The 24,871-nt window shown below is 44.3% G+C and overlaps 1 protein-coding gene across 1 annotated transcript; it reads left to right on the plus strand.

Moving 5' to 3' along the window:
• The first annotated feature begins 3,861 nt into the window (after window positions 1-3,861).
• Window positions 3,862-24,620, plus strand: LOC143735408 (uncharacterized). Its single transcript, XM_077225530.1, has 2 exons — window positions 3,862-4,197; window positions 22,263-24,620. The coding sequence occupies exons 1-2, from the start codon at window positions 4,068-4,070 to the stop codon at window positions 24,503-24,505; spliced, it is 2,373 nt and encodes a 790-aa protein (XP_077081645.1). The 5' UTR covers window positions 3,862-4,067; the 3' UTR covers window positions 24,506-24,620.
• Window positions 24,621-24,871: the final 251 nt, after the last annotated feature.

The following is a 24,871-nucleotide window of genomic DNA, read 5'->3' on the forward strand; positions in this document are numbered from 1 at the left end:
CGCGCAGGAAGGCATTTGAAACAACGCCTTGGAAAATTTGCTCTTTTACAAGTGTCGCAGAGCGAACAGATGTAAATACTTGCGTGAGCAGTACGCCGGATGGCTCAGTAGGATCGCGTTAGAAGGCGGCTGAAGGTGCCGACGTCCTCGTAGCAAATCCCGCTGGTATGCTTTTCGACGGCGAAGCTTCAATAATCCGGAGGATCCAGCGAAGAAGGTGTTCGCTGAAGGAGATTAAATCTAAAGAACTCTCATGACGGGGCGCCCAAAATATAGCTCTTGGCCACGCCCATCTTGGCGGGCTCTGACGCGCGAGGGCGCGAAGCGCGCTCATTGGTCGCGCATTCAGAGTCGCCCCGTCATTGGTTCGAGCAAGTTGCCGCAGCACAGCCAATGACCGAGCTGCCTTCGTTCATTGCTGTCAGCTGTGCAGCTGCAATGCGTTTTACATAAAGACTTCAATATTCTCGAGAAAAGGAGTTTTCCCATAGCGTAAGCTACTTACTCAATAGGAGAGACCTCTCGAAAGGGAACTAAAATATGATATAGTATAATATGATAGTATCTACAGCGCACATTCTATCAGCTGCAGTTCCAATACTCGACGTACATTCACATCACAAGTTAATGCAGCGGTAGAGTTAAACTGCACTTATTCGCAATCACAAAAGTTAATTATTTGCTCGTGCTTTAAAGCTTTGACAGGTAAACATTTCATTGGCGTTCTGTTCTCACATTATTATGCACTTTTTCTGAGTGCGTATACGTCCGAAGCACGCGCACACTGTCAAACAGCGCCTAACTGGATTTTTGTTGGGTCAGACCCTTCCGCTAGCGATGGGAAAATATGCACAAAACAATCCACTTTTATCTTAATTTATCATCAGATGGACAGATAATTTCTCAGGGGAGGCAGGGCTTATCCTAGGGGAGGCACTGCCTCCCCAAGCCTCCCCCTAGACACGCCCCTGTACGTGATGCGTTAGTGTATGACCGAATCCGAAAAAAAAAAATGACCGAGCGTGGTTTCTCGAGATCGAAAGCGCAGATCATAAGTAAACTTAAGGCGAAACATTTTTACATAAACAACAAAGTTTGAACAGCATCATCTAATGCCTGATCAGCTGCCATGTTATTCAAAGCAATGCAAACACTTCCGCTTTTCGACGCGTAGGCCTAACTTACACGTCACATCCAGCGTCACACGTCTTTCCGGAACATACACGGGTTGTGTGTGAACGCGCTAGTAGTGGGAAGTTCGGATCATTTTACTGACTCGGATCTTTGAGTCTCGTTCAGCAAAAAGAACGAATCTTTTTTCGAGTCATTTCGTTCATTTCAGCATAATATAATTAAAATGGCATGTTAAATATCCCAACACATCTAGTACTTACGAAAATGTTGATTACATTTGTAAAAAGAATTACAAAAAGACTCGAAAGATGAACTAATCAATTCTCTTTCCGGTACTGACAGCATAGTCTCTATGGACTGACAGGAAGAACGAAAGACTCGGACCCGTCCCGAACCCGAAGACTCGAGAGAGATGAACTAATCATTTCTGTTTCCAGTACGGATTCAGACCCCATATGTTGCGCAATGCGCATGCGCGGTCGACACAAAATGAACGAATCACTATCTGAGACAACTCGGTAGTCCCGAGTCATATTAAAGGAGAACTCCGGGCAATTTTTAAGTTAATCTTGATCGTTAGACCTTTGTGAGTACTGACTACAGAAAAAAAAACGAACCGGATTGGTGCTTGCTACGCGGAGCTGCGACCGCGAATGCCCAGAGCTCCCACCCATCTAAAACGGCAGCTATGGGGGCATGGACATAAAGAGCGTTTTTGAGCCTCTTAACAGACACAAAATGCAATTAAAATGTCTGTCCAACATGAACAGGGACCCTACATGTGAACAAGATGCGTTTAGCAACTTAGCCATTGTTTCAACTCACCTAAATAGTCTTTTAGACGGCAAGCTGTAGTCTCGCGCTGCAGTCCCGTGCTGTAGCCGGAAAAGGTAAACAATGTCCAGGTGGGAGGAGCATTGATCATGTGCGACGAGTCTTCGTACATGGAATGGCATCACTAGAACGCGCTCTCTGATTCCGGCAAATCCATAGACATCATATAGATAGACGCCCTATCGACCGCTACTGCCTATTGGCGCGGACGAGCCGTGGGGCCGCCATGTTAAACCGGTCACCCGCTCTGCTCAGTGTAATCTGTTTGGCAGGTGCAATGAGCTGCCAGCGCATTTAATTAATCATTTTAAATAGGTTTTTTTGTTGCAAAGGTCTTACACGTAGCTACGATACAGGACACATTGAATATTTTGTTCACAAAATACAACTAATAGTACGGTAATGTTAAATGTTAAATCTTACTTGTGTAAAGTAATCCCCGAGTGATGGTCCGCCGATTTGAGCAGGAATATGCTGCACAGTGCTCTGGCATCTACTGCTGCTATGCAACGCAAATAGGAGTATGACCTGCTTAATATGGCGGCCGCATTTCTTGCGCCACAGCGGCCAATAGGGCATCTAGTCTCTATATGATATCTATGGGCAAATCACTGGCAGTGTGAATGAAGCAAAATCAAACGAACCCGGGTCAAATCCCGGGTCACTTTATCCGTGTATTTTCCGGAATCTCTGTGTGAAAGGGGCTTGTGATTGTAACGGCAACTCGTGCTGGATGAGCAGACTTTTACATAAGTTTATAATGTTTATTTTTTATTTTTATAAAAACAGAAAAATGATAGTTTAGGCGAATGTGAGTGTAGCGGTGGAATATTCTATTGTAATCTCACCCTCACGCTCAGTCATGGCGATATCGCGAGACAGCTTTTCACTCGACGGGAAATCTCGTCATATTTTAGTCTCGCGAGATCTTGTGGCACGAGATCTCGTCACACCCCTACCGGTAACCATATTGTGTCTTTTTCGATGCTCGGTCAGATTGAATCTGACCAGCACAAATTCAGTTAGGCAAAGGAAAATGACTACTTCACAACATGTGACGTTACAAACCTTGAGATGGAGACATTTGATCATTAACACAGCACAGAACTAACTAGTAATAGAAAAATGTAATTGAAATGCAAATAAAAAAGGTATGCTAAATTAATGAACAATTAAAAATGAAGTAGCCTACATACAGATATATACAGAAAGAGAGAAATAAAGTAACATGAAAGAGGTTAATAAAACATAAATTAAGTTTTTTTCATTGAAGCCACAAACACTAATCTTCCTAAATCACTTACTTTCTAATCATAAGGGTAGGCTACATACGCAACAACGATTATGCTTAAAACTGAGAAGTTTTTTCCTTTTTTTTTTACCATTGTCAAAAAACGATCTGCGAAAACGACTGTAAAACGCTGTATTCTGCTGCTAAGTCTTTAGATGGCGATGGAACAGTACTGAACATGTATAAGTGTGAGCATAATGTCATCATTTCCCCAGATTTAGATTTCTTTTTTTACAGTCTATGGTTTCCACAGATTCCTTTTTAGTTATGAAGACCGTTTAAAAAAAAATAGCACTTTGATACCCGTTTTAAAAGTTTAGGTTTTCAGGCACCCAAAACGCCTTTATCGTGAAAATGAACGGCCAAAACACATTAAAAGTTTTACGTTTTTGGTTGAAAACAGTGTGGTGAAAAAAACAGCCCCCCAGAACCAAGCTTGTAAAATGCCCTGCTATCCCAAAAGTCGGAATGGAAATAATTGAAATAAAAGGCAATCATGAATATATTAGAAAATGTTTACATATTTTAAAAACATAATAGGAAAAATATAATTGCATTTATCTTTTTTTCTACTTTTTCTCTGTAACTTGTTCTCTCTTCATTATCCCCTCAGTAAGCTGTATGTGCTCTTCACACTCCAGACCAGTGGGTGGCGGAAAGGCACATTTTACGTTGGTTTCCCATACAACCAGAAACAGAAGAAGAGAAGACGCGTGCTCTGAGCAACAGCTGATTCAAAACAAAAGATTTGCAAAGTATTTGAAACCTCACGAATAAGTTATCACTATCACTATTTACAAGTGAAGAGATGCATTCAGACCAGCAAGAGGAACAGAAACCTGTAAAGATGGAGTTTATTGAAGATTACAGTGAGAACAGGAGTGATCCTGATGAAGAACCCCTCAGAGTGAAGCTTGAAGATACTGAAGAACAGATAGGTTGGTGTTTATTCTTGATTCCTCATTAATGATGCTGTGAAACATTAAAGTTATAAAAATTTAGCAGTTCTATAATTGTTAGTCAGTCAGTATAACATCCATTTGTCATACATAAAAGTAAAGATTCATAAGGAATGTTACTAAAGCTAAAGATGCTCACAAATATTAAAACTGTTTTAGTATCAAAAGTACAGGTATTTTTTTTAAAGATAATGGCACAGTTGATTGTATCTGAGTGTTGGTTTGCTGGAGTGTAGCAGTTAAAGGGATTGTTCCCCCCAAAAAAATAGTTTACTCACCCTTATCATTAAAAATCTGGATGAATTTATTCTTCTGCAGCACAATAGAGGGTATGCACGTGACGTCACCGTTGGCCGGAGTGACTGCGGTTACGCCCACTAAGTGGCAAAAAGACTGAGCGGCAGCATTGGTTTTCAGCGTGAATGCTGCGGAAAAAAACACAAAACGCGTCTAAAACGGGAAAGAGCTTTGAGACTGACTGTACAACTAGATTTGACAAGAAATATGAGGTAAATTTTTACAGACTACTTAAAGCTACAGAACAGAGAAGCAAATAAATCGCTGCAATTCATAGAAACAACTGGACTCCAGGCAGCGAAAGGTGGATTTGCAGTTCTCTTACGAGAGTATCTCTCGTACTGCGTAATATCTTACGCTATGGGGAAAACCTCTTTTCCACGAGATATTGAAGCCAAAAATTATCCTTTAATTTTGATTAATGTAAAACGCTGTGCGGCAGCGTGCAGACATAGGCAAGATGGCTCGCGCGCCTATTGGCTGCCCTGCGGCAACAGCAGCAAGCCTATCGAGAGAGGCCCTGCGTGACGTGACATCCAATGGGGGTGCTTCGCGCCCATTTCGTCACGTCCCGCCAGAATAGGCGTGGCCTTGGCCTATAAATACGCTCGACAGGCTGATACAAACTGATTTTCAACTCTTCAGCGAAGCACTACTGCATCGCTGGATCCGGAGTGAGAAGCCGCGCCGTCTGATTGTAAGCCTTCTGCGGGACGAGCCTTCGAGCCTGAAGTCGCTGGCCTGCACCTCGCCGCCTTCAGCCGCCGTACCTGCTACGCTTTCCGGCGTTCATATCCTTTTCACTGCTGAGTGTGTGTTCGCCGCTGCGACTCACACTCTATCTCTGTTTCTTATCTGTTCTAAAAGAGCAAGCGTCTTTTTAAAGATGCAAAGATCCTGCGGCTCGTGCCGAGCCACACTCAGCGACGGGGACCGTCATGTCATCTGCGTTTCCTGCCTGGGTGAGGATCATGCGGCTCTCGCTCTCGTCGAGGGCGGATGCCCTCATTGCGAGCTAATGCCTATGGTGACTCTGAGGACTCGCCTGGCATCCTTCTCAGAGCCTGCACTTCAACCCGCTGCGACGCTGCGCCGTAAAAAGCGCCGCGCTCAGCGCGTTCCCGAGCCCTCTCCTGCCCGCCTAAGCTCGCCGGTTCGCCCGCTAGCTTCGCCGGCATCGCTCGAGTCACTCACCGATGGACAGCGGCCGCCGTCTGCCACCGCTTCCGCCATTGAGATCGACGAAACAGCCGAGGCTTGTTCTATCCTGGCGTCGGACAGCGAAGATTGGGCGAGCTCTGTGGACCTCCCCTCCGCTGTTCGCGAGCCTTCCGGGAAAAGAGCGGGCATTGAGTCTGAGTTGATGCGTCTGCTCTCTCAAGCCGTCGACAACCTCGGCCTCGACTGGGAGGCGCCCGCGCAACCCCCGCGCAACCGACTGGATGGATGTTTCCTCAAGAAGGACCACGCCCCATCACAGTCCAGACCCGCGCCTTTTCTTCCTGAGCTTCACGAAGAAGTCGCGAGGTCTTGGAACGCCCCCTTCTCGGCCAGAATGCGTACATCTGTCTCTGCTGCATTCTCCACTGTGGACGGTGCGAAAGACAGAGGGTACCTTTCTCTTCTTCCTGTGGAAGCAGCGGTAGCATCACATCTCTGCCCGCCCTCTGCTGGACGGCGAGCACAGACGGTGTTGCCATCTAAAGCCTGCCGAGTGACGTCAGCCATGCACGGTCGCGCTTACACCGCCGCCGGGCAAGCTGTGTCGGCGCTACACACAATGGCCATCCTGCAGATCTTCCAGGCCGACCTTCTCCGAAAAATGGACGAGGAAGGCGTGGGATCGATCAGAGTTGCGGATTTAAGGAGCGCTACAGACCTGGCTCTTCGCGCCGCTAAATCTGCTGCACAGGCCGTTGGGCGGAACATGGCCTCTCTCACCGTGGCTGAGAGACACCTATGGCTAACGCTGTCTGAAATGTCGGATTCGGAGCGCTCTGTGTTTCTCGACGCGCCCATTTCGCCAGTGGGCCTCTTCGGATCTGCCGTCAAAGATTTCGCGGACAGATTCCAGGAGGTTCAGAAGACATCGCAGGCTATGAAGCACTTCCTCCCGAAGCGCTCTAGCTCCGCAGCAGGTCACTCGAAACAGCCGTCTGCCCGTAGCTCACAGCCACAGCCTGCACCACCCGCCGCCGCTTCTCAGCGCCGCCAGGCCCGAGAACAGAGACCGCGCTCTCGCTCTGCTGGACGCCGCCCCCCTCAGCGCGGGCCCCGGCCGAGGATTGAGATCAAGCCCGAGGTCTCAAAGCCTTCCTAGCCATCCTAGGAAAGCGACGGTGTTCAAATCTCGCTGCGGCCGGATTTTCACCGTAACATTTCGCTCGTCCAGTTCCATGCGATGTGACTGTTCAAGTGTATTTAGCAGTCAACAAGTCGGTTCTTTTGCCCGCTTGCCTGCACACAACAGCCGTTTTTACGGCTACCCAGATAAATCCAATAAAGAGTGTATTTTCTGGTGTCCCGGCCATAGCCGATGGTGTTATGAGTGTTGTAAGAATGCCCACGTTACAGTGCCCATTCCCACACACAGACACAGCCCGCCACAGTTCAGGGCTAGCACAAATAAAATCGACTCATGTCGATTGTGCAAATGTAGTGAATGTGCCCACGACACAGTGCCCACAAACACTACACAGTGCGTGTCCCACGGTTTCTGTAAAAACGAAACCAACACATATTCAGTCAGCGCAAGCCGACGGTGTTTTCAGTGCAGTAAATGTGCCCGCTGTCCCGCGCCCACATTCACTCACAGACACGCTGAACCCTACGGGGTTTGTCCCGCTCGTTCTCTCTCCACAATTTGTCATAGAGAAAGCGAGTGCGAACAGGCTGCCCGCCGTGATCGGCGCGCCCCCCGCCTCGCACACTTTAAACACAGTGTTCATGTCTCAGCACACCGAAGCTCTGCAGCCGCCGCTGTGCAGCGGCCAGAGCCCGGATATCATTCTGCCTCTAGCTATCCACGCGAATGCATGGGCAATGCACCCCGGGGTATCAGAATGGGTGTTGAACACTATAAAGAGAGGCTATTCGCTACAGTTCGCTCGACATCCCCGCCGTTGCACGGCGCGTGTCGAAACCACGGTGGACAACGAAGTATCTCATCTACTTCGAACCGAAATAGCGAAACTACTGAGCAAAGGGGCCATAGAACCTTTATCTCAGGCTCAGAGCGAAGGGGGTGTATACAGCAGATATTTTCTGGTACCGAAAAAAGACGGGGGTCTCAGACCCATTCTAGATCTGCGACAATTGAACAAGGCGCTTCTGAAACGCAAGTTCAAAATGCTGACAACCAGCAAAATCCTCGCGCACGTGCGCCAGGGAGACTGGTTAATGTCAATAGATCTGAAAGACGCCTATTTCCAAATACAGATTGCGTCACGTCACAGGCGATTCTTGAGATTCGCCTTCGAGGGCCAGGCATATCAATACACAGTCCTACCGTTCGGCCTGTCTCCAGCACCCCGTATATTCACGAAGTGCATGGACGCGGCTCTCGCACCCCTGAGACTTCAGGGCATGCGAATTTTGAACTACTTGGACGACTGGTTGATTCTAGCTCGATCACGATCAGAGCTCATAGAACACAAGACCGCATTACTCGAGCATCTCGAGAATTTGGGTCTCGCAGTCAATTGGGCGAAGAGTTCGCTGTCTCCCAGCCAGAAAATCTCCTTTTCTGGGAACAGTGATGGACTCGCTGTCTATGACAGCACGTCTGTCGTCGGAGCGAGGACTGAACATTCAGCGCGCCGTGAAATCCTTCCGCCGCGGCTCCATAGTCCCGCTCAAACGGTTTCAGAAAATGCTGGGCCTCATGGCCTCAGCATCTTCAGTACTCCAGCTGGGCCTGCTTCGCATGCGCCCACTGCAGTTATGGCTGAAAGCACGAGTTCCGCCCGGGGCTTGGGCCGCTGGTCTGTTTCGCCTCAGGGTCGACAGGAAATGCGTCTCGGCTCTGAAACCTTGGAAAAAAGCCGACTGGTACCAGTCAGGCGTGAGTCTGGGGACTCCCTCGAGTGTGATGGTGGTGTCCACGGACGCCTTGTGTCCACGGACACAACATGTCAGTGGTGGCGTACATAAATCACCAGGGCGGCGTCAGGTCCCGAAGCCTTTACAGGCTGACGAAACGCCTCCTGGACTGGGCTCAGCACAACCTGCTTTCACTGAAAGCAGCGCATGTGCCTGGTCACCTGAATCTGGGACCAGACAGACTGTCCAGAAACAATGTCCCAGCAGGGGAATGGTCGCTGCACCCGCAGACGATCCAACTGCTGTGGGAGATATTCGGCAGAGCGCAGGTGGACCTGTTCGCGTCCCAGGAAAACGCTCACTGTCCGAACTTTTTCTCCAAGAGCAGGGACGCGCTGGCCCACGCATGGCCCCGTCGCCCCCTCTATGCTTTTCCCCCCGTCTCGCTCCTGCCTCAAGTGCTGGAACGAATCAGGGAGAATGGATGCCCAGTGCTGCTCGTGGCTCCGCTATGGACGAACCAAACCTGGTTCCCAGTCCTGATGCAGCTGACCAGCACTGCCCCGTGGCCGATACCGGTGAGGAAAGACCTCCTCTCTCAGGCAAAGGGCTCGATTTGGCATCCTCGCCCGGAGTTATGGTCCCTACATGTGTGGGCCATCAACGGGTACCCGCTAATCTCCCGGAGGGAGTGTTAAAAACGATCACGCAGGCTAGGGCCCCGTCTACTAGACAGCTCTACTCCTCGAAATGGTCAGTGTTCTCTACCTGGTGTCAGGCTCAGGGCTTTTCACCCGTAGACTGCAGGGTTACGGAAGTGCTCTCCTTCCTTCAGGAGCTGCTGGATAAGGCTAGAACCCCGTCCACGCTCAAAGTATACGTGGCGGCCATAAAGGCGTTTGCAAAACCGACGTCTGGCCAGTCACTGGGGAAGAACGACCTCGTCGTGCGATTCCTCAGGGGAGCTCGGAGGCTGAATCCTTCCAGACCTCCCTCAGTCCCTATGTGGGACCTTTCTACGGTTCTAGAAGCCCTGAAAGGTGCCCCATTCGAGCCAATCCATTTGTCAGACATGAAGCACCTGTCTTTCAAAACGGTATTTCTTGTGGCTCTTGCTTCAATGAAGCGCGTGGGGGACTTACAAGCGCTTTCAGTAAGCGCGTCCTGAATTGAGTTTGGGCCTAATGACTCAAAAGTCATACTCAAACCAAGGCACGGGTACGTGCCAAAATCCCTCAACACACCGTTCAGGGCCCTGGTTATTTCCCTGAGCGCCCTCCCGGTTAACAATGAGGAAGCGGATGCTAATCTCCTTTGCCCCGTCAGGGCGCTGAGAGCTTATGTGTCCCGCTCGTCTGTCTTCAGGCAGACCGAGCAGCTCTTTGTTTTGTTTGGCGGACGCTCCAAGGGACTGGCCGCATCAAAACAGAGCCTATCCAGATGGATAGTCGATGCCATAGCGCTGGCTTACAGTTCTAAGGGCCTGCAGTGTCCTTTGGCTGTCAGAGCGCACTCCACGAGAGGCGTGGCCTCTTCGTGGGCGTGGTCTAGTGGGATTTCCTTGCATGATATCTGTATGGCGGCGGGCTGGGCCTCGCCGTCTACATTTATAAGGTTCTATAACCTAGAAGTTCCCGCCTTACAGGCCAAGCTGCTGTCGGTCTAGAATTCAGTACTATCTGTCCCGCTGCGCCGGCGCAGAATGCTGAGTTTTGATTGAGTATCGCTCGCTGATCGATGGAACAGCTCCATGGGTGTTGAATAGCCCGTATTTTTGCCCAGTTCAGGCTGAACGCGTTCACCCTGTCTGCGGGATATACTGTTGACTTTACTAGCTCCTATGGGATGCTATTTCGTGGGGAATGATGCTGGTAGCCTCTCTTCTCCGACTGTCTGTGAGTCTACGGTGATTATGCACTATATGAGCCCCGGGCTACTGCCCTTGGGACTTTGGTGTCGGATCCCAGTACGCACGGCGTCTTACATTGTGTTCCCCATAGTGTAAGATATTACGCAGTACGAGAGATACTCTCGTAAGAGAACGTACTCGGTTACTAACGTAACCTCGGTTCTCTCTAGAGAGGGAACGAGTACTGCGTATCTTGCCGTGCATACAACAGCGCTGGTTCGCTTCAGCGTTGAAAACCAGTTTGTATCAGCCTGTCGAGCGTATTTATAGGCCAAGGCCACGCCTATTCTGGCGGGACGTGACGAAATGGGCGCGAAGCACCCCCATTGGATGTCACGTCACGCAGGGCCTCTCTCGATAGGCTTGCTGCTGTTGCCGCAGGGCAGCCAATAGGCGCGCGAGCCGTCTTGCCTATGTCTGCACGCTGCCGCACAGCGTTTTACATTAATCAAAATTAAAGGATAATTTTTGGCTTCAATATCTCGTGGAAAAGAGGTTTTCCCCATAGCGTAAGATATTACGCAGTACTCGTTCCCTCTATAGAGAGAACCGAGGTTACGTTAGTAACCGAGTACGTTATCATTTTTGTGTCAATATGCTGAATTTAGTGGTAAAATCATTCTCTATATATTGTATTGTTATATATTGCAGTGACAACTCATCAATCAAATATTTACCACTGTATATTCTGTATAATTTTACATTTTTAAATAAACACTGACAAAAAACTATACAAGTTTTAAGTCTAGACGATATGATGATATAGGGTAAACATACCTATTAAGCTCAAGTACCCATTAAGCACACTTCCATATTTCAGCTCAGATTAGAATAAGAAAAAAATAATGGTTTATCCTACTTGATGTCTTAACCAATTGATATGTTTGTTACTACATACCTCCTGTAATTTCAAGCCAATCAGACCATTGCACACTGAGATATGGGTCTATGTGTGTTCACACTGTCTGGTGGTCATTTTGAAAGCTGTCTGAAAACTTTCACCAAAAGAGGAGGCCCTTTAATGTGCATTTTTTAAAATGTTTAAGCCTTTATTTTGGGTTAGTATAACTACTTGCTGCAAAATTAAAAGATTAATGTTTAGACCTTTGCATATTATAACCTGTGACATGGATGTGGGAAATAATTACAATAGATCCAAAAGCTAGTTTTAGTAACATAACGCAGATGCTACAGAACATAGTTACCTTACTAGCTGTATAAGATTGTGTGCTACACTAATATATTACTTCACAGGCATTAATGGCTTGTACTTTTAAATCCAAAATGTTATAAATTTACAGTTTATTGATGGTCTGTGATTTTACACTGCTTTTAATAAGACTTCATATTATTGTAAGGTGTCTTAAAGGGTGCACTACAATGAAAATCACAGAGCTTCAGTGTGACATCAATTAGAAAAAGTATAATTTCACAGATATGGTAAATAATAGTTGTTCATATTAAGATATGTATTAAAGTGATACATGACCTAGATTATTTATTTAGCAAAATATTGTCCTTTAAATTTCACGTAATATTTATTAATTCAAAATTGTTGCTGCTCCAATTAAGCCTCAGTGTGCTCCCTTTAAGCTCATCTACATTGAACGCCTATGTAGGGCTGTCGCGATAACCGCAATATTGCAGTACTGCGCTACTGACAGGCCAAACGCAGAGGAATGCAAGTAACCGCAGCAACCGCGAACCGCGTTTTCTTTTTTCATAAGGCCACCCTTCGTAGTTCGTACCATGTGTATTGAATGTTAAATAAGTTAATAATGATAACAAGACTGTTTCTCATGGTGATTTGTACAGAGGATTCGTGGATTTGGACTTAAGCTTAAACAGACAGTGAATGTGTTCGACTGAGCGCGTGCGATTACCTGCGTCTGTCTTTGAAGTCAAGTCATGTATATTCGTGAAAAGGTTGCCGTTTCCAAGGAAAGCGAAATATTTGTCGTAGGCTATCATCCTTTTAACGTGTAAGGGTATTTACCATGAATGGCATCAGCGCTGGTCAGCATTACACGGTGCGGGGAAGCCGTGGGGGGAAAGCAGCGAGTCACGCATTGAATCAATGCCATTGTCTCTTAAGTGAAGCATTGCTTCAGCTTTGACCAAAAGTGAAGCATTGCTGGCCAGCTGAGCCTTGAAAAGTGGAGCTCAAAGTTAAAAAATAATTAACACCTTGTTTCATTACATCTATCACTTAAGGAATAAGCTTTTTTGAACGTTTTTGTTGAATGAACGGTTTAATTACTCACTCAAAGACAGTCCGTTGGCATAACAACTGCGTGCTGAGTGACAGTCTTTCAATGCGCAGAGACGCTGTTTAGATTCAGTTACATTGTTTTTGTGTATGCTGACCACATCATAACACGTATTTATATAGCAACAAATAAATATAAATAAATAAATGGCGGTAAAACCGCATATCGCGCTACTGAGCCACTCAAAATTACCGCAAGGGAAATTCCTTCACCGCGACAGCCCTACGCCTATGTAAATACCTCATAAACAGACTTTAATATTAACTGATGGTTGACACTTTAAGTTAATCTTTATAAGATAATTAATAACTTATTTTTTTGACAGCCTTGAGATGACAAAATCTAGACAGAATTATAGTCTATTCTGATATAAAGACTTCAGAGCTCTTACACATACACACGGGAAAGCAGGCGTTTGAAAGCAGGCGTCTATCAGCGGATCAGTTTATCAGTGGATATATTAGGGATCATCTGATAGATGCCTGCTTTCAAACACTGATAAGAAAAGCGCACGGTGAAGACATGTTTTGAAGCGTTGATCATTGTAGCCAATCACAGACATAGCTATATTGAGCGTGTGTGAACGCATTGGCCAATTAGAGGTGTTTAAAGGAGTAGTTCACTTTAAAATAAAAATTACACCATGATTTACTCACCCTCAAGCCATAGGTGTATATGACTTTCTTCTTTCAGAAGAATACAATCGGAGTTATATTAATAAACACTCTGACACTTCCGAGCTTTATAATGGCAGTGAATTTCAACCATCAGTTTGAAGCTCAAAAAAGTGCATCCATCCATCGTAAAAGTGCATCTATCATGATAAAAGTGTAACCATCATCATAAAAGTGCATCTATCCATCATAAAAGTGCTCCACACTGCTCTGGGGGGTTAATAAAGGCCTTCTGAAGCAAAGCCATGAATTTGTGTAACAAAAATATTCATATTTCAAACTTTATAAAGTAAAGTAACTAGCTTATGGTCAAACTAGCATACGGATTCAACTTAAGTCTAAAGCGCAACTTGTGCGAGTATTGTGACACACTGCTGATATTTACGCTACACCATGACACACTTCGCTACTTCTGACATCACCAGTTGGGTAAGTTGCGCTTTATACACAAGTGGAGTACCAGATCTGATCTTTTAGAATCTGTGCTTGATTTTAGAGTTCTGTTGCTTTTGTGATTGACTCTGTATCTTCAAATAAAACATTTTTCAATTATTCTTTAAAAAGGTTACTTAAAATTAACATAAAACATGTTGTGAGCTTATTGGGAACAGGGGTGTGCTTAAAGGGTACAAAATGTACCCATTAAGCACAGCCAGACTTTTTATATTTAATGATATACATCTTAATTGAAATACTTTTGACATTTAAAATAAAATGAAATATTATAGTGTGAGAGATTAATATTTTATTTTAAAATAACTTCTTGTACTAAAACCAATATCTAGTGCAATAAAAATGTCTCAATGTAGATTTTGGTGAGCTTAATAGCTACGTTTACCCTATATAACATTGATATAAGTGATCACCTGGATTTAGACCTGCCTATATTGTATTTATATAAAGCGTTCACAGGCAAATTTGCTGTATGTATTTCCCCGGTGTCAAAATCAGGCACATATAAATGTCAGGAAACACGATTCCTGGCTGCATGTCAATATCCATGTATACTGTCCTCAACATCATTTTAGTATATTGACAGTCAGATAAACTCTTCCCTCACACGACTCTGAAGACAGTATGCTTTGTTTGTCCACAGGTTTAATGGTCTTGGGTATAGAGTGAAACTACAAACACAACAAATAAACATATTTCAATAATATGCTTACAATTAAACGTGACATTTTTGTAATGTAAATATAATGAATACAAGCACAATATGGCTAATGCAATAGCCTAATTGAAAATTATTAATAACTCTCTTTAACTGTAACAGTTCACATTTATATGCAAGTATTATAAACATCCATGCAAAATCAATAAATACTTACAAGCGATGCTGTTGCAAGGTTTGAGATTACAGAAAAATGTGACGATTAACGAGAGCCATCGTTACTGCTGCCCGCATGGAGCACTCACTACTTCCTGGTTCACGTGAATACCAGAATTCGCAGAATTAAAGAAATGTCAAATTTGCCACTAGGTGGAGCTCTAAACCATAAATAAAGTGAACAGGAGATTTAAAGCCATGAATAACACTAAATAATTACAGGCATATAACAAATAAATCTGTTATCAAATTAAACAAAATATGAAATATTTTACAACAAACTTGTTCCAACACACTCCCCGTCTGGCATGGACAACAGGCCACTACTCACAAGTAATTTAGATTGATCTAATCAAGTTTCTCTGGAGTAAGGAGAAGAACTGTCTTAGTGATAGGCCGTATGTAGACCTTTGGGCCTTCCTTTTTAAAGACCTTGACTTCCACCGTGCGGACTTTGTTGTCTTTGCTTGGGAAAACTTGAGTAACAAGTCCCATTGGCCATTCATTCCTTTTTTGCTGTTCATCCTTCAAGAGCACAATGCTTCCTAGTTCAATGTCAGGCTTACTAGTGGACCACTTTCTTTTTGGTTGCAAAAGAGTTAGGTACTGTTTTTTCCATTTAGCCCAGAAAGTTTGAGCCAAGTGTTGTACTCGGCGCCATTGCCGGGTATGAAGGTCTTTGACCCAGTCACCTGCTGGGGCAGGAGCAACTGTAACCTTTTGAGTTAGGAGTGCATTGGGTGTAAGTATGAATGGGTCTTCTGGGTCGGTCGACACTGGGACAAGAGGTCGAGCATTGATTTATAGCAGCAACTTCTGCCATTAGAGTGGAGAGTATCTCATGTGTTAATGCTGAAGGTCCCACCTGTAGGAACATTGCATCTAGTATCCTTCTAGCAAGTCCAATCATCCTCTCCCAGGACCCACCCATATGAGATGCATGAGGTGGGTTAAACTGCCAAATACAGCCCTGGTCAACGACAAATTTTGCAACAGAGGTATTGTCAACATTAGAGGAAATGTTAAGCTCCTTGCAAGCACCTACAAAATTTGTTCCTCTGTCCGAACGGATGAGCTTCACAGGCCCTCTAATAGCAAAGAAAACGCCGCAGGGCATTAATGAAGCTAGATGTATCTAAAGACTCAATAAGCTCAATGTGCACAGCTCTCACACTCATGCAGGTGAATATTACTGCCCACCTTTTGCTTTGCGCATGACCGCCTCTGGTACGTCGTGCCAGCACACTCCATGGGCCGAAAACATCTAGTCCCACATTCGTACATGGAGGGTCAGTGGATACACGATCAGCTGGAAGGTCAGCCATTTTTTGAGTCTGTGGTTCTCTTCTAAGTCTTCTGCATGTAACACATTCATGAATGACACTGCAAACACGTCTCTTACCACCAACAACCCAATAGCCAGCAGCACGCACTGCACCCTCTGTGTAATGTCGTCCCTGGTGTTGCACGTTCTCATGATGATGTTTGACTAAAAGTGTTGCAATGTGATGTTTCCCAGGGATGATAAGGGGCTTTTTTACATCAAGCTCCATTTGCGATTCTGTCAATCGCCCGCCAACTCTTAGCAGGCCGTCTGCATCTATGAAAGGGTCTAAGGCTTTAAGTGGACTTTTTCTGGAAAGCTTATCCCCAGTTTCCAAGCTCTTATACTCTTCGTAATATGTCTCCTGTTGGACTGCTTTGATGATTATTTTTTCAGCACAAGAGAGTTCTTCAACTGTTGGAGCACTGAAACAGTAATGCCAGCCCTTGCAACTTGATGTTTTTGCTATAGAATCTTTATGGAACTGACGAGATATATGGAGAAGACGTGCAATGGCATGAGTGATGGACTTCCAAGTGGAAAATTTGGAGAAGCGTTGTGCTCCAAGACTCTTACTCATCATTGTGGTCTTCAATGTGGAGACTTGAGGACGTACCTCTGCATCTGAAAGAGGATTCACAAGCTCATATGTGTTCTCTTCAGGTAGAGTCTGAGGGTTGTTTATCAGAAAATCTGGTCCCTGCAGCCACTTGGTGTTTTGGAGATGAGCAGCAGTGACAGACCTTGTTGCAATGTCTGCTGGGTTCTCATCTGTGCGCACATACTTCCACTGATTTGGATGTGAAGACTTGCGAATCCGGAGGACTCGATTGCTGACATATACATAGAAGCGTCGGGTCTCATTGTATATGTAGCCTAGCACAACTTTACTATCAGTAAAGTAAGCAGTGTCATCCAAGGGTATGTCAATTTCTGATGTGATGAACTCTGCCAGTTCTACTACCAGAACCGCAGCACACAACTCAAGACGGGGAACCGTTTGCTCAGGGCTGAGTTTTGCTTTACCCATGATGAAGCCAACTTGGTTACTTCCACATGTATCCGTCAATCTAAGGTAGGCCACTGCAGCTATTGCTTTTGTAGATGCATCAGAGAAAACAAACAACTCACTTCGTGTGGATGTAGAAGGTGATATGTTTGTGTAGCATCTTGGAATGTGGAGCTTACTTAAATCCTTAAGTGAAAGTCGCCACATGTCCCATTTTTCCTCCATTTCTTTGGGAAGAAGGGAGTCCCAGTCATCATTCTGGTTATTAAGTTCTCTCATGATTGATTTGCCCTGGATTGTAACTGGAGCCACAAAACCAAGAGGGTCAAAGATGCTATTAATGGTGGATAGGACACCTCGACGAGTAAAGGGCTTTGCTTCAGTAGCTATTTCAAAGGCAAAAGTGTCAGATTTCAGACTCCAATTCAATCCCAAACTGCGCTGTGTAGGAAGCATGTCAAACCCAAGATCCAAATCTTTGAGATCACTGGCATGATCTTGAGGTGGGAAGGCCTTTAGAACCTCTTTGCTGTTTGAAGCTATCTTGTGAAGCCTTTAGTTGGAACCAGCAAGAGTCCTCTGTGTGTTTTTGAGGAGGTCCACTGCCGCCTTAACTGTAGGAAGAGACTTCAAACCATCATCAACATAGAAGTCACGTTTCACAAAGTTCTTGACCTCAGGGTCACCACCTTTGACAGACTGCCGGAGACAATAGATGGCTACAGCAGGAGATGGACTGTTGCCAAAAACATGTACCCGCATGCGGTACTCAATGATGTCTTCAGATGGGTCATTATTACGGAACCACAGGAACCTTAAGAAATTGCGGTCATCTTCTCTCACTAAGAAACAGTAAAACATTTGTTCAATGTCAGCTGTTATGGCCACAGCTTCCTGTCGAAATCGTATGAGCACCCCAAGCAGAGTGTTGTTCTGGTCTGGCCCAGTTAAAAGAACATCGTTCAGCGAGATATCCTCATGACGGGCACTGGAATCAAAGACAACTCTTATTTTCCCGGGTTTTTTAGGGTGATATACACCAAAGAGAGGCAAGTACCAGCACTCTTCTCCCTCCATGAGAGGGGGAGCTTCTTCAGCATGGTTTTTATTAAAAACATTGCCCATAAAAGTAAAGAAGTGCTTTTTCATCTCTGGATTTCTCTCTAGACTACGTCTCAAAGTGGACAACCTTTTCATGGCTTGACATCTGTTGTTGGGAAGTCTGGACCTTGGAGCTTTGAAAGGCAGTGGTGCTACCCAGCTGTTATTTTCATCTTTCTCCAGCTCTTGTTCCATGATGTGAAGGAACGACAGGTCATTGATAGATGGGCCCACTTTGTTGTCATCACAGGTAACCTTAAACACTTCTTGACCAAACTGATCACCTTTGTGATTGTAAACAAGTTGCTCCACAGAACACATTCCATTGTAATTTCTCCACTCATCACTGTTTCTCTCTTTCACATGAAAAACATTTGGACAGGGATCAAAGATGGATGGGCGCTGCTCTTTTGTATTAGTGAAGAATGTACTCACAGTCGTGGACTTGTGAATGCCGTTCAGACATACATTGCCAACTATCACCCATCCTTGGTCAAGCTTCTGTGCATAAGGAGCATCATGAGGACCATTTATCTGTCTGTGAACCTTATGGACTCTGATAATGTCACGACCCAGAATAATCATTATAGGAGCATCTGGGTCTAACTCTGGTATCAAAGGAGCTATAGGCTTCAAGTGAGAGTGATAGCGAGCAGCACTGGGTGTTGGAATCTCTGCCCTATTGTCCGGTATGTTGTTACACTCTAGCAAACTTGGTAGGGAGAGGACTACCTTTCCATCTACAGACTCGATTCGGTAGCCAGATGCTTTTCGACCGACGGTCTCTGTCACTCCAGAACAAGTTCTAAGGGTATACGGAGAAGCTGGGCCATTTTCTTTGAAGGCATCAAAGAATTCAGAACGAGCTAATGACTTATTGCTCTGCTCATCAAGAATCACATAGACTTTCAGTGCTTTCTCAGGCTGGCATTTAGGATAGACCTTCACCAAGCTGATTTTTGAACATGACTTATTACTAAGGTCACATCTGCAAACCTCAGTGCAATTAGCTTCCACTTCCGCTGGTACCGTGGAAACTCCCTCCCCGCCATGCTGTAATGAGGAGGTTGCCTCTTGAGCGGACTGAGCTGGGTCTGGGTGTAGTGCAGAAATGTGTTTCTCACTTCCACACTCTGCACATTTTGTCACAAATCTGCAGTACTTAGCTGTGTGTGTTGTGCCTAAGCAACACTTGAAACAGATTTTCTTCTCTTTCAAAAAAGCAAAACGTTCTTTTAAAGGCTTCTCGCGGAAGGAACGGCATTTCCTTAGTAAGTGAGGTCTTTTGTGAATGGGGCAAAGTCTCTCATCATCCTCAGTTGTCCGTTCCTCTTCATCTGTATCAAAATGAACAGGGGAAGACACATTTATCTTGTTAACTGAGACTACTCTTGATTTGCTTGGCTTCCAACCAGCCTTGTCTGCTTTATAAAGTGAATCTGTCTGAGTTGCAAAGTTGAACCCTGGATCATTCCTTATTCTAGCTTGCTGACTTAAAAAATCAACCAAGACCTTGAAGGGAGGAAATGAAACACCATTCCTTTCTTTGTAACCAGATCCATGTGACAACCACTTTTCTTGTAGATTAAATGGCAGCTTCTGAACTATGGGATTGATGCCCCTAGCTGTGTCCAGGTATGACAGGCCTGGAAGATATCCATCTGCTTTAGCTGACTCTATTTCCATAAGAAGATCGCTCAATTCATGAAGCTTTGAGTAATCTCTGCTTAAAATTCTCGGAAAATTTTCAACACGCTTGAAAAGTGCTCTTTCGATGACCTCTGGAGCACCATACCACTCTTCAAGTCTAGTCCATATCATGTCAAGACCCTTCAATGGCTGATTAATGTGTACTGACCTCATGCGTTTAGCGTGTTCAGCTGACTCCTTTCCCAACCATTTGACTAACAAGTCCATTTCTTCACTAGGTGTCAAGTTCAAACCACTTACAGCATTATGAAAGGACCGTTGCCAGGCTCTGAAGCCTTCTGGTTGGTCATTGAACTGTATTAACCAGTGTTAACAAGTTCACGCCGAGCAAAATATCTGACAAAGTCCGAAATGTCTGTCTTGTCTTGTTGGGAAGGTTGAGGTGTTGGACTTGCCATTGCGAAAGGCGGTGTGCTGCTTTGGTTGAAACGTGCGTGCTTTTTACGCTGGTTATTAATTGGAGTGTTACCAGAAGAATGATTCATGGCTGGTGAGAATTGTGATGGTTGTGCAGAATCTTTTCTTGGTTGCATGTGGCAAAATTCAGCATCGTCTGAGCAACTCTCTTCCTTGAAACGTGGAGCGGGAACAGATTTTCTGTCTGCAAACTCTGTGTGTGGCTGTATGATCTCATCTGGAAGAAGTGGGTCTGCTTTTGATGCTGATTCTGTGGCTTCATGTAGATTCATCTGTTCCACGTATTCACATGTCCGCTGCATAACATCAACTGGAGCTGTTTCCAGTGGAGGAGCATGTTTACTATGGACGCTGCTGGTGTCAACCGCTGCTTCTAAGGCCTCTGCTTCGGCTACGGCTGCAGCAGTTTCTCTCTTTAACACCATTTTATCCATTTTTGCCTCCAATTTGGCTTTCTCCACCTTTATTTTTTCCTCCTCATCTGCATACATTAAACGTGCCTTGGCTGCTTCAGCTTTTGCTCTGGCCAGAGCGGCTGCAGCATTTGTAGAGGAACTGCCCGATCGTGAACATGACAAACAGGATCTGGTTTTGAGTGAGGGTGTGGATTCCATTGCGTACACAATACTCTTTCAATTTACTTGAATCTTCACGAGCTGCTACTGTAACTTTCCTGCAGCCGCTTTTTCACTATACTGTCCTCAACATCATTTTAGTATATTGACAGTCAGATAAACTCTTCCCTCACACGACTCTGAAGACAGTATGCTTTGTTTGTCCACAAGTTTAATGGTCTTGGGTATAGAGTGAAACTACAAACACAACAAATAAACATATTTCAAAAATATGCTTACAATTAAACGTGACATTTTTGTAATGTAAACATAATGAATACAAGCACAATATGGCTAATGCAATAGCCTAATTGAAAATTATTAATAACTCTCTTTAACTGTAACAGTTCACATTTATATGCAAGTATTATAAACATCCATGCAAAATCAATAAATACTTACAAGCGATGCTGTTGCAAGGTTTGAGATTACAGAAAAATGTGACGATTAACGAGAGCCATCGTTACTGCTGCCCGCATGGAGCACTCACTACTTCCTGGTTCACGTGAATACCAGAATTCGCAGAATTAAAGAAATGTCAAATTTGCCACTAGGTGGAGCTCTAAACCATAAATAAAGTGAACAGGAGATTTAAAGCCATGAATAACACTAAATAATTACAGGCATATAACAAATAAATCTGTTATCAAATTAAACAAAATATGAAATATTTTACAACAAACTTGTTCCAACACACCATGGATCACTGGATCTTTAGTAAGTTGTAAGGAACACTATATTGAGTCCAATCTTTAGTTTAAACTGATAATCGTTTGTTTTACTTGCGTTTTCGCAGTTTCCCCTATTAAATCCAGTCACGCAGCTGCTCTTCTGCCACTCAGTCCGGCTGAGGGGGCGTGTTCCGTTGGGGGAAAGTGACGTTAATGCATTCCCTCTATACAGATTTTTTATTATTATTCCAAAACAAAACACTGAGACATGAGACAAGAGACTGAGACCAAATGCTTTGTATAAATAACTGAATTTTCGGTGTGAACAGTTTTGAACGGTTCAAAAAATGTCTTACTACAAATGCAATATGGTGCACAATACAACAAAATAACAAGCAAACCATTTAGAGAGCAGAAATCATAGAGGTTGGAGGTGGGCTCTTTTGACAAGTTTTATGCACCCACCCAGAACAACTGCATAACAATCCCCTTGCATTTACTTTGTTTTTTTTTACTGTTCAAAGCATGATTTTATTCCCAGTCTTTGTTTGTACTCAAACTTTAACTTATGGTGTTAATAGGTGTTTAGGCCCGTTCACAACATTAGAACAAATGTTTAAAAAAAAAAAAGGTTTTTTGATGATTTACTGAAAATCTTAACTTTTTAACTTTTATGTTAGACCTGTTGGAAGATATTAAGAAGAGTGAAGAACTGGATGAGGAGGAACATCGTTTCAAAACTGAAGAAAAATCTTTTAGTTGCTCACAAACTGGAAGCAAAATTGTACTGAGAAGAGCCATCAAAAATTTCAGTTGTTCTCAGTGTGGAAAAAGCTTCCCATACGAAAAAAGTCTTAAAGATCACATGAAAATCCACACTGGAGAGAAGCCTTTCACATGTGATCAGTGTGGGAAGAGTTTCCCCTACAAACAAAGTCTTAAAGCTCACATGATAGTTCATAGTGAAGAGAAGCCACACACATGTGATCAGTCCGGGAAGAGTTTTACAAGAAAAGGAGACTTAAATGAGCACCTAAAATCCCACAATGGAGAGAAGCCACACACATGTGATCAATGTGGGAAGAGTTTCACACAAAAAAGAAACCTTAATAATCACATGAAGATCCACACTGGAGAGAATCTGCACAAATGTGATCAATGTGGGAAGAGTTTTGTCATAAAATATCTCCTAAAAATACACATGAAAATCCACACTGGAGAGAATCTGCACACATGTGATCAGTGCGGGAAGAGTTTTTCACAAGGATACCTTAAGTCTCACATGAAAATCCACACTGGAGAGAATCTGCACACATGTGATCAGTGCGGGAAGAGTTTCACAGTGAAAGGAGACCTTAATAATCACATGAACATCCACACCGGAGAGAAGCCGCACACATGTGATCAGTGCGGGAAGAGTTTCACAATAAAAAAAAACCTTAAGAGACACATGGAGATCCACACTAGAGGGAAGTGGACTTCCCAGTGTGGGAAGCCGCACACATGTGATCAGTGTGGGAAGAGTTTCATACTAAAAGAACAGCTTAAGAGACACATGAAGATCCACACTGGAGGGAAGACGGACACATGTGATCAGTGTGGGAAGAGTTTCATATTTAAAGAACAGCTTAAGAGACACATGAAGATCCACACTGGAGAGAAGCCACACACATGTGATCAGTGTGGGAAGAGTTTCATACTAAAAGAACGCCTTAAGATACACATGAAGATCCACACTAGAGGGAAGGCGCACACATGTGATCAGTGTGGGAAGAGTTTCACACAACAAAAAACCCTTAATAATCACATGAAAATCCACACTGGAGAGAAGCCGCACACATGTGATCAGTGCGGGAAGAGTTTCATATATAAACAAAGTCTCAAATTTCACATGACAGTTCATAGTGGAGAGAAGCTGCACACATGTGATCAATGCGGGAAAAGTTTTGCCCTAAAATATCTCCTTAAAAGACACAAGAAAATCCACACTGGAGAGAGGCCACACACATGTGATCAGTGTGGGAAGAGTTTTACAATAAAATCAAACCTTACGTTTCACATGAAGATCCACACTAGAGGGAAGCCGTACACATGTGATCAGTGTGGGAACAGTTTTACACACAAACGTACCCTTAATGATCACATGAAGATCCACACTATAGGGAAGCCGTACACATGTGATCAGTGTGGGAACAGTTTTGCACACAAAAATACCCTTAATAATCACATGAAAATCCACACTGGAGAGAAGCCGTACACATGCGATCGGTGTGGGAACAGTTTTGCACACAAAAATACCCTTAATAATCACATGAAAATCCACACTGGAGAGAAGCCGCACACATGTGATCAGTGCGGGAAGAGTTTCATATTGGCAAGTTCTTTTAAAGTACATCTGCGTTCTCATTCTGGAGAAAAACCATTTAACTGTAATCAATGCAGTAAAAATTTTGCTTGTGCAGATACCCTGAAGAAGCACATGAACGTTCATTCAAAGGAGAAGCCTTACGTGTGTTCTTTGTGTGGAAAGGGATTTTCACGGCCGAATGGTTTAAAATCACACCAAAAAAGACACAGTGGTGTGAAGAATTATGTGTGCTATGTTTGTGGAAAAACATATTTTACAGAGACTGAACTGAAGCAGCACCTGAAGAGAAGCTGCACACAAAAAAGACTCTTAAAGGATCACATGAAAATCCACACCGGAGAGAAGCCGCACACATGCTATCAGTGCAGGAAGAGTTTCAGAAGTGTTCGAGCTTTGAAATTACATCTGTGTTCTCATTCTGGAGAAAGAAAGAAGCACAAGAAAGCTGATACAAAAGGGAAGCCTTACACGTGTTCTGCATGTGAAAAAAGTTTTACACGACTGAGCGTTTTTAAAGTACACCAGAAAACACACACCAGTGTAAAAGCAGTGTGAGAGACAAAACGTCACCAGAGAATTCACATTGGAGAAAAACATTTCAAGTGATCTGACTAAAGTCACCCGGGACTCGTCTACAGTCGACGTCCCCGAACATCTACAATCGACGTCAATTTAAAGGGATACTCCACCAGTTTTTCTTATTAAACTATGTTATTCCCTTAACTAAGACGAGTTGATACATACCTCTCTCGTCTCAGTGCGTGCACTATATCGCTCTGTATTGCCGCAAAACTATGTTAGCACTTAGCTTAGCCCATGCATTAAATATGGGCCAAGCAGAGAAGCGACCAAACACTTCCACGTTTTCCCTATGTAAACACAGTTACTCGAGTAGTGTAACTTGACCTGGGCTGGTGACAC

This window comes from Siphateles boraxobius, unplaced genomic scaffold, assembly GCF_051911475.1.
Source record: "Siphateles boraxobius isolate OS27281-9 unplaced genomic scaffold, OSU_SipBor_1 13, whole genome shotgun sequence".
Taxonomy (NCBI): domain Eukaryota; kingdom Metazoa; phylum Chordata; class Actinopteri; order Cypriniformes; family Leuciscidae; genus Siphateles; species Siphateles boraxobius.

What these genes read in the sequence shown, in the direction of transcription:
- LOC143735408 (XM_077225530.1), top strand. Translation starts at nt 4,068, where the DNA reads ATGCATTCAGACCAGCAAGAGGAACAGAAACCTGTAAAGATGGAGTTT. An exon ending in AGATACTGAAGAACAGATAG is followed by an intron (nt 4,198 to 22,262) that starts GTTGGTGTTTAT and finishes CTTTTATGTTAG; the next exon opens with ACCTGTTGGAAGATATTAAG.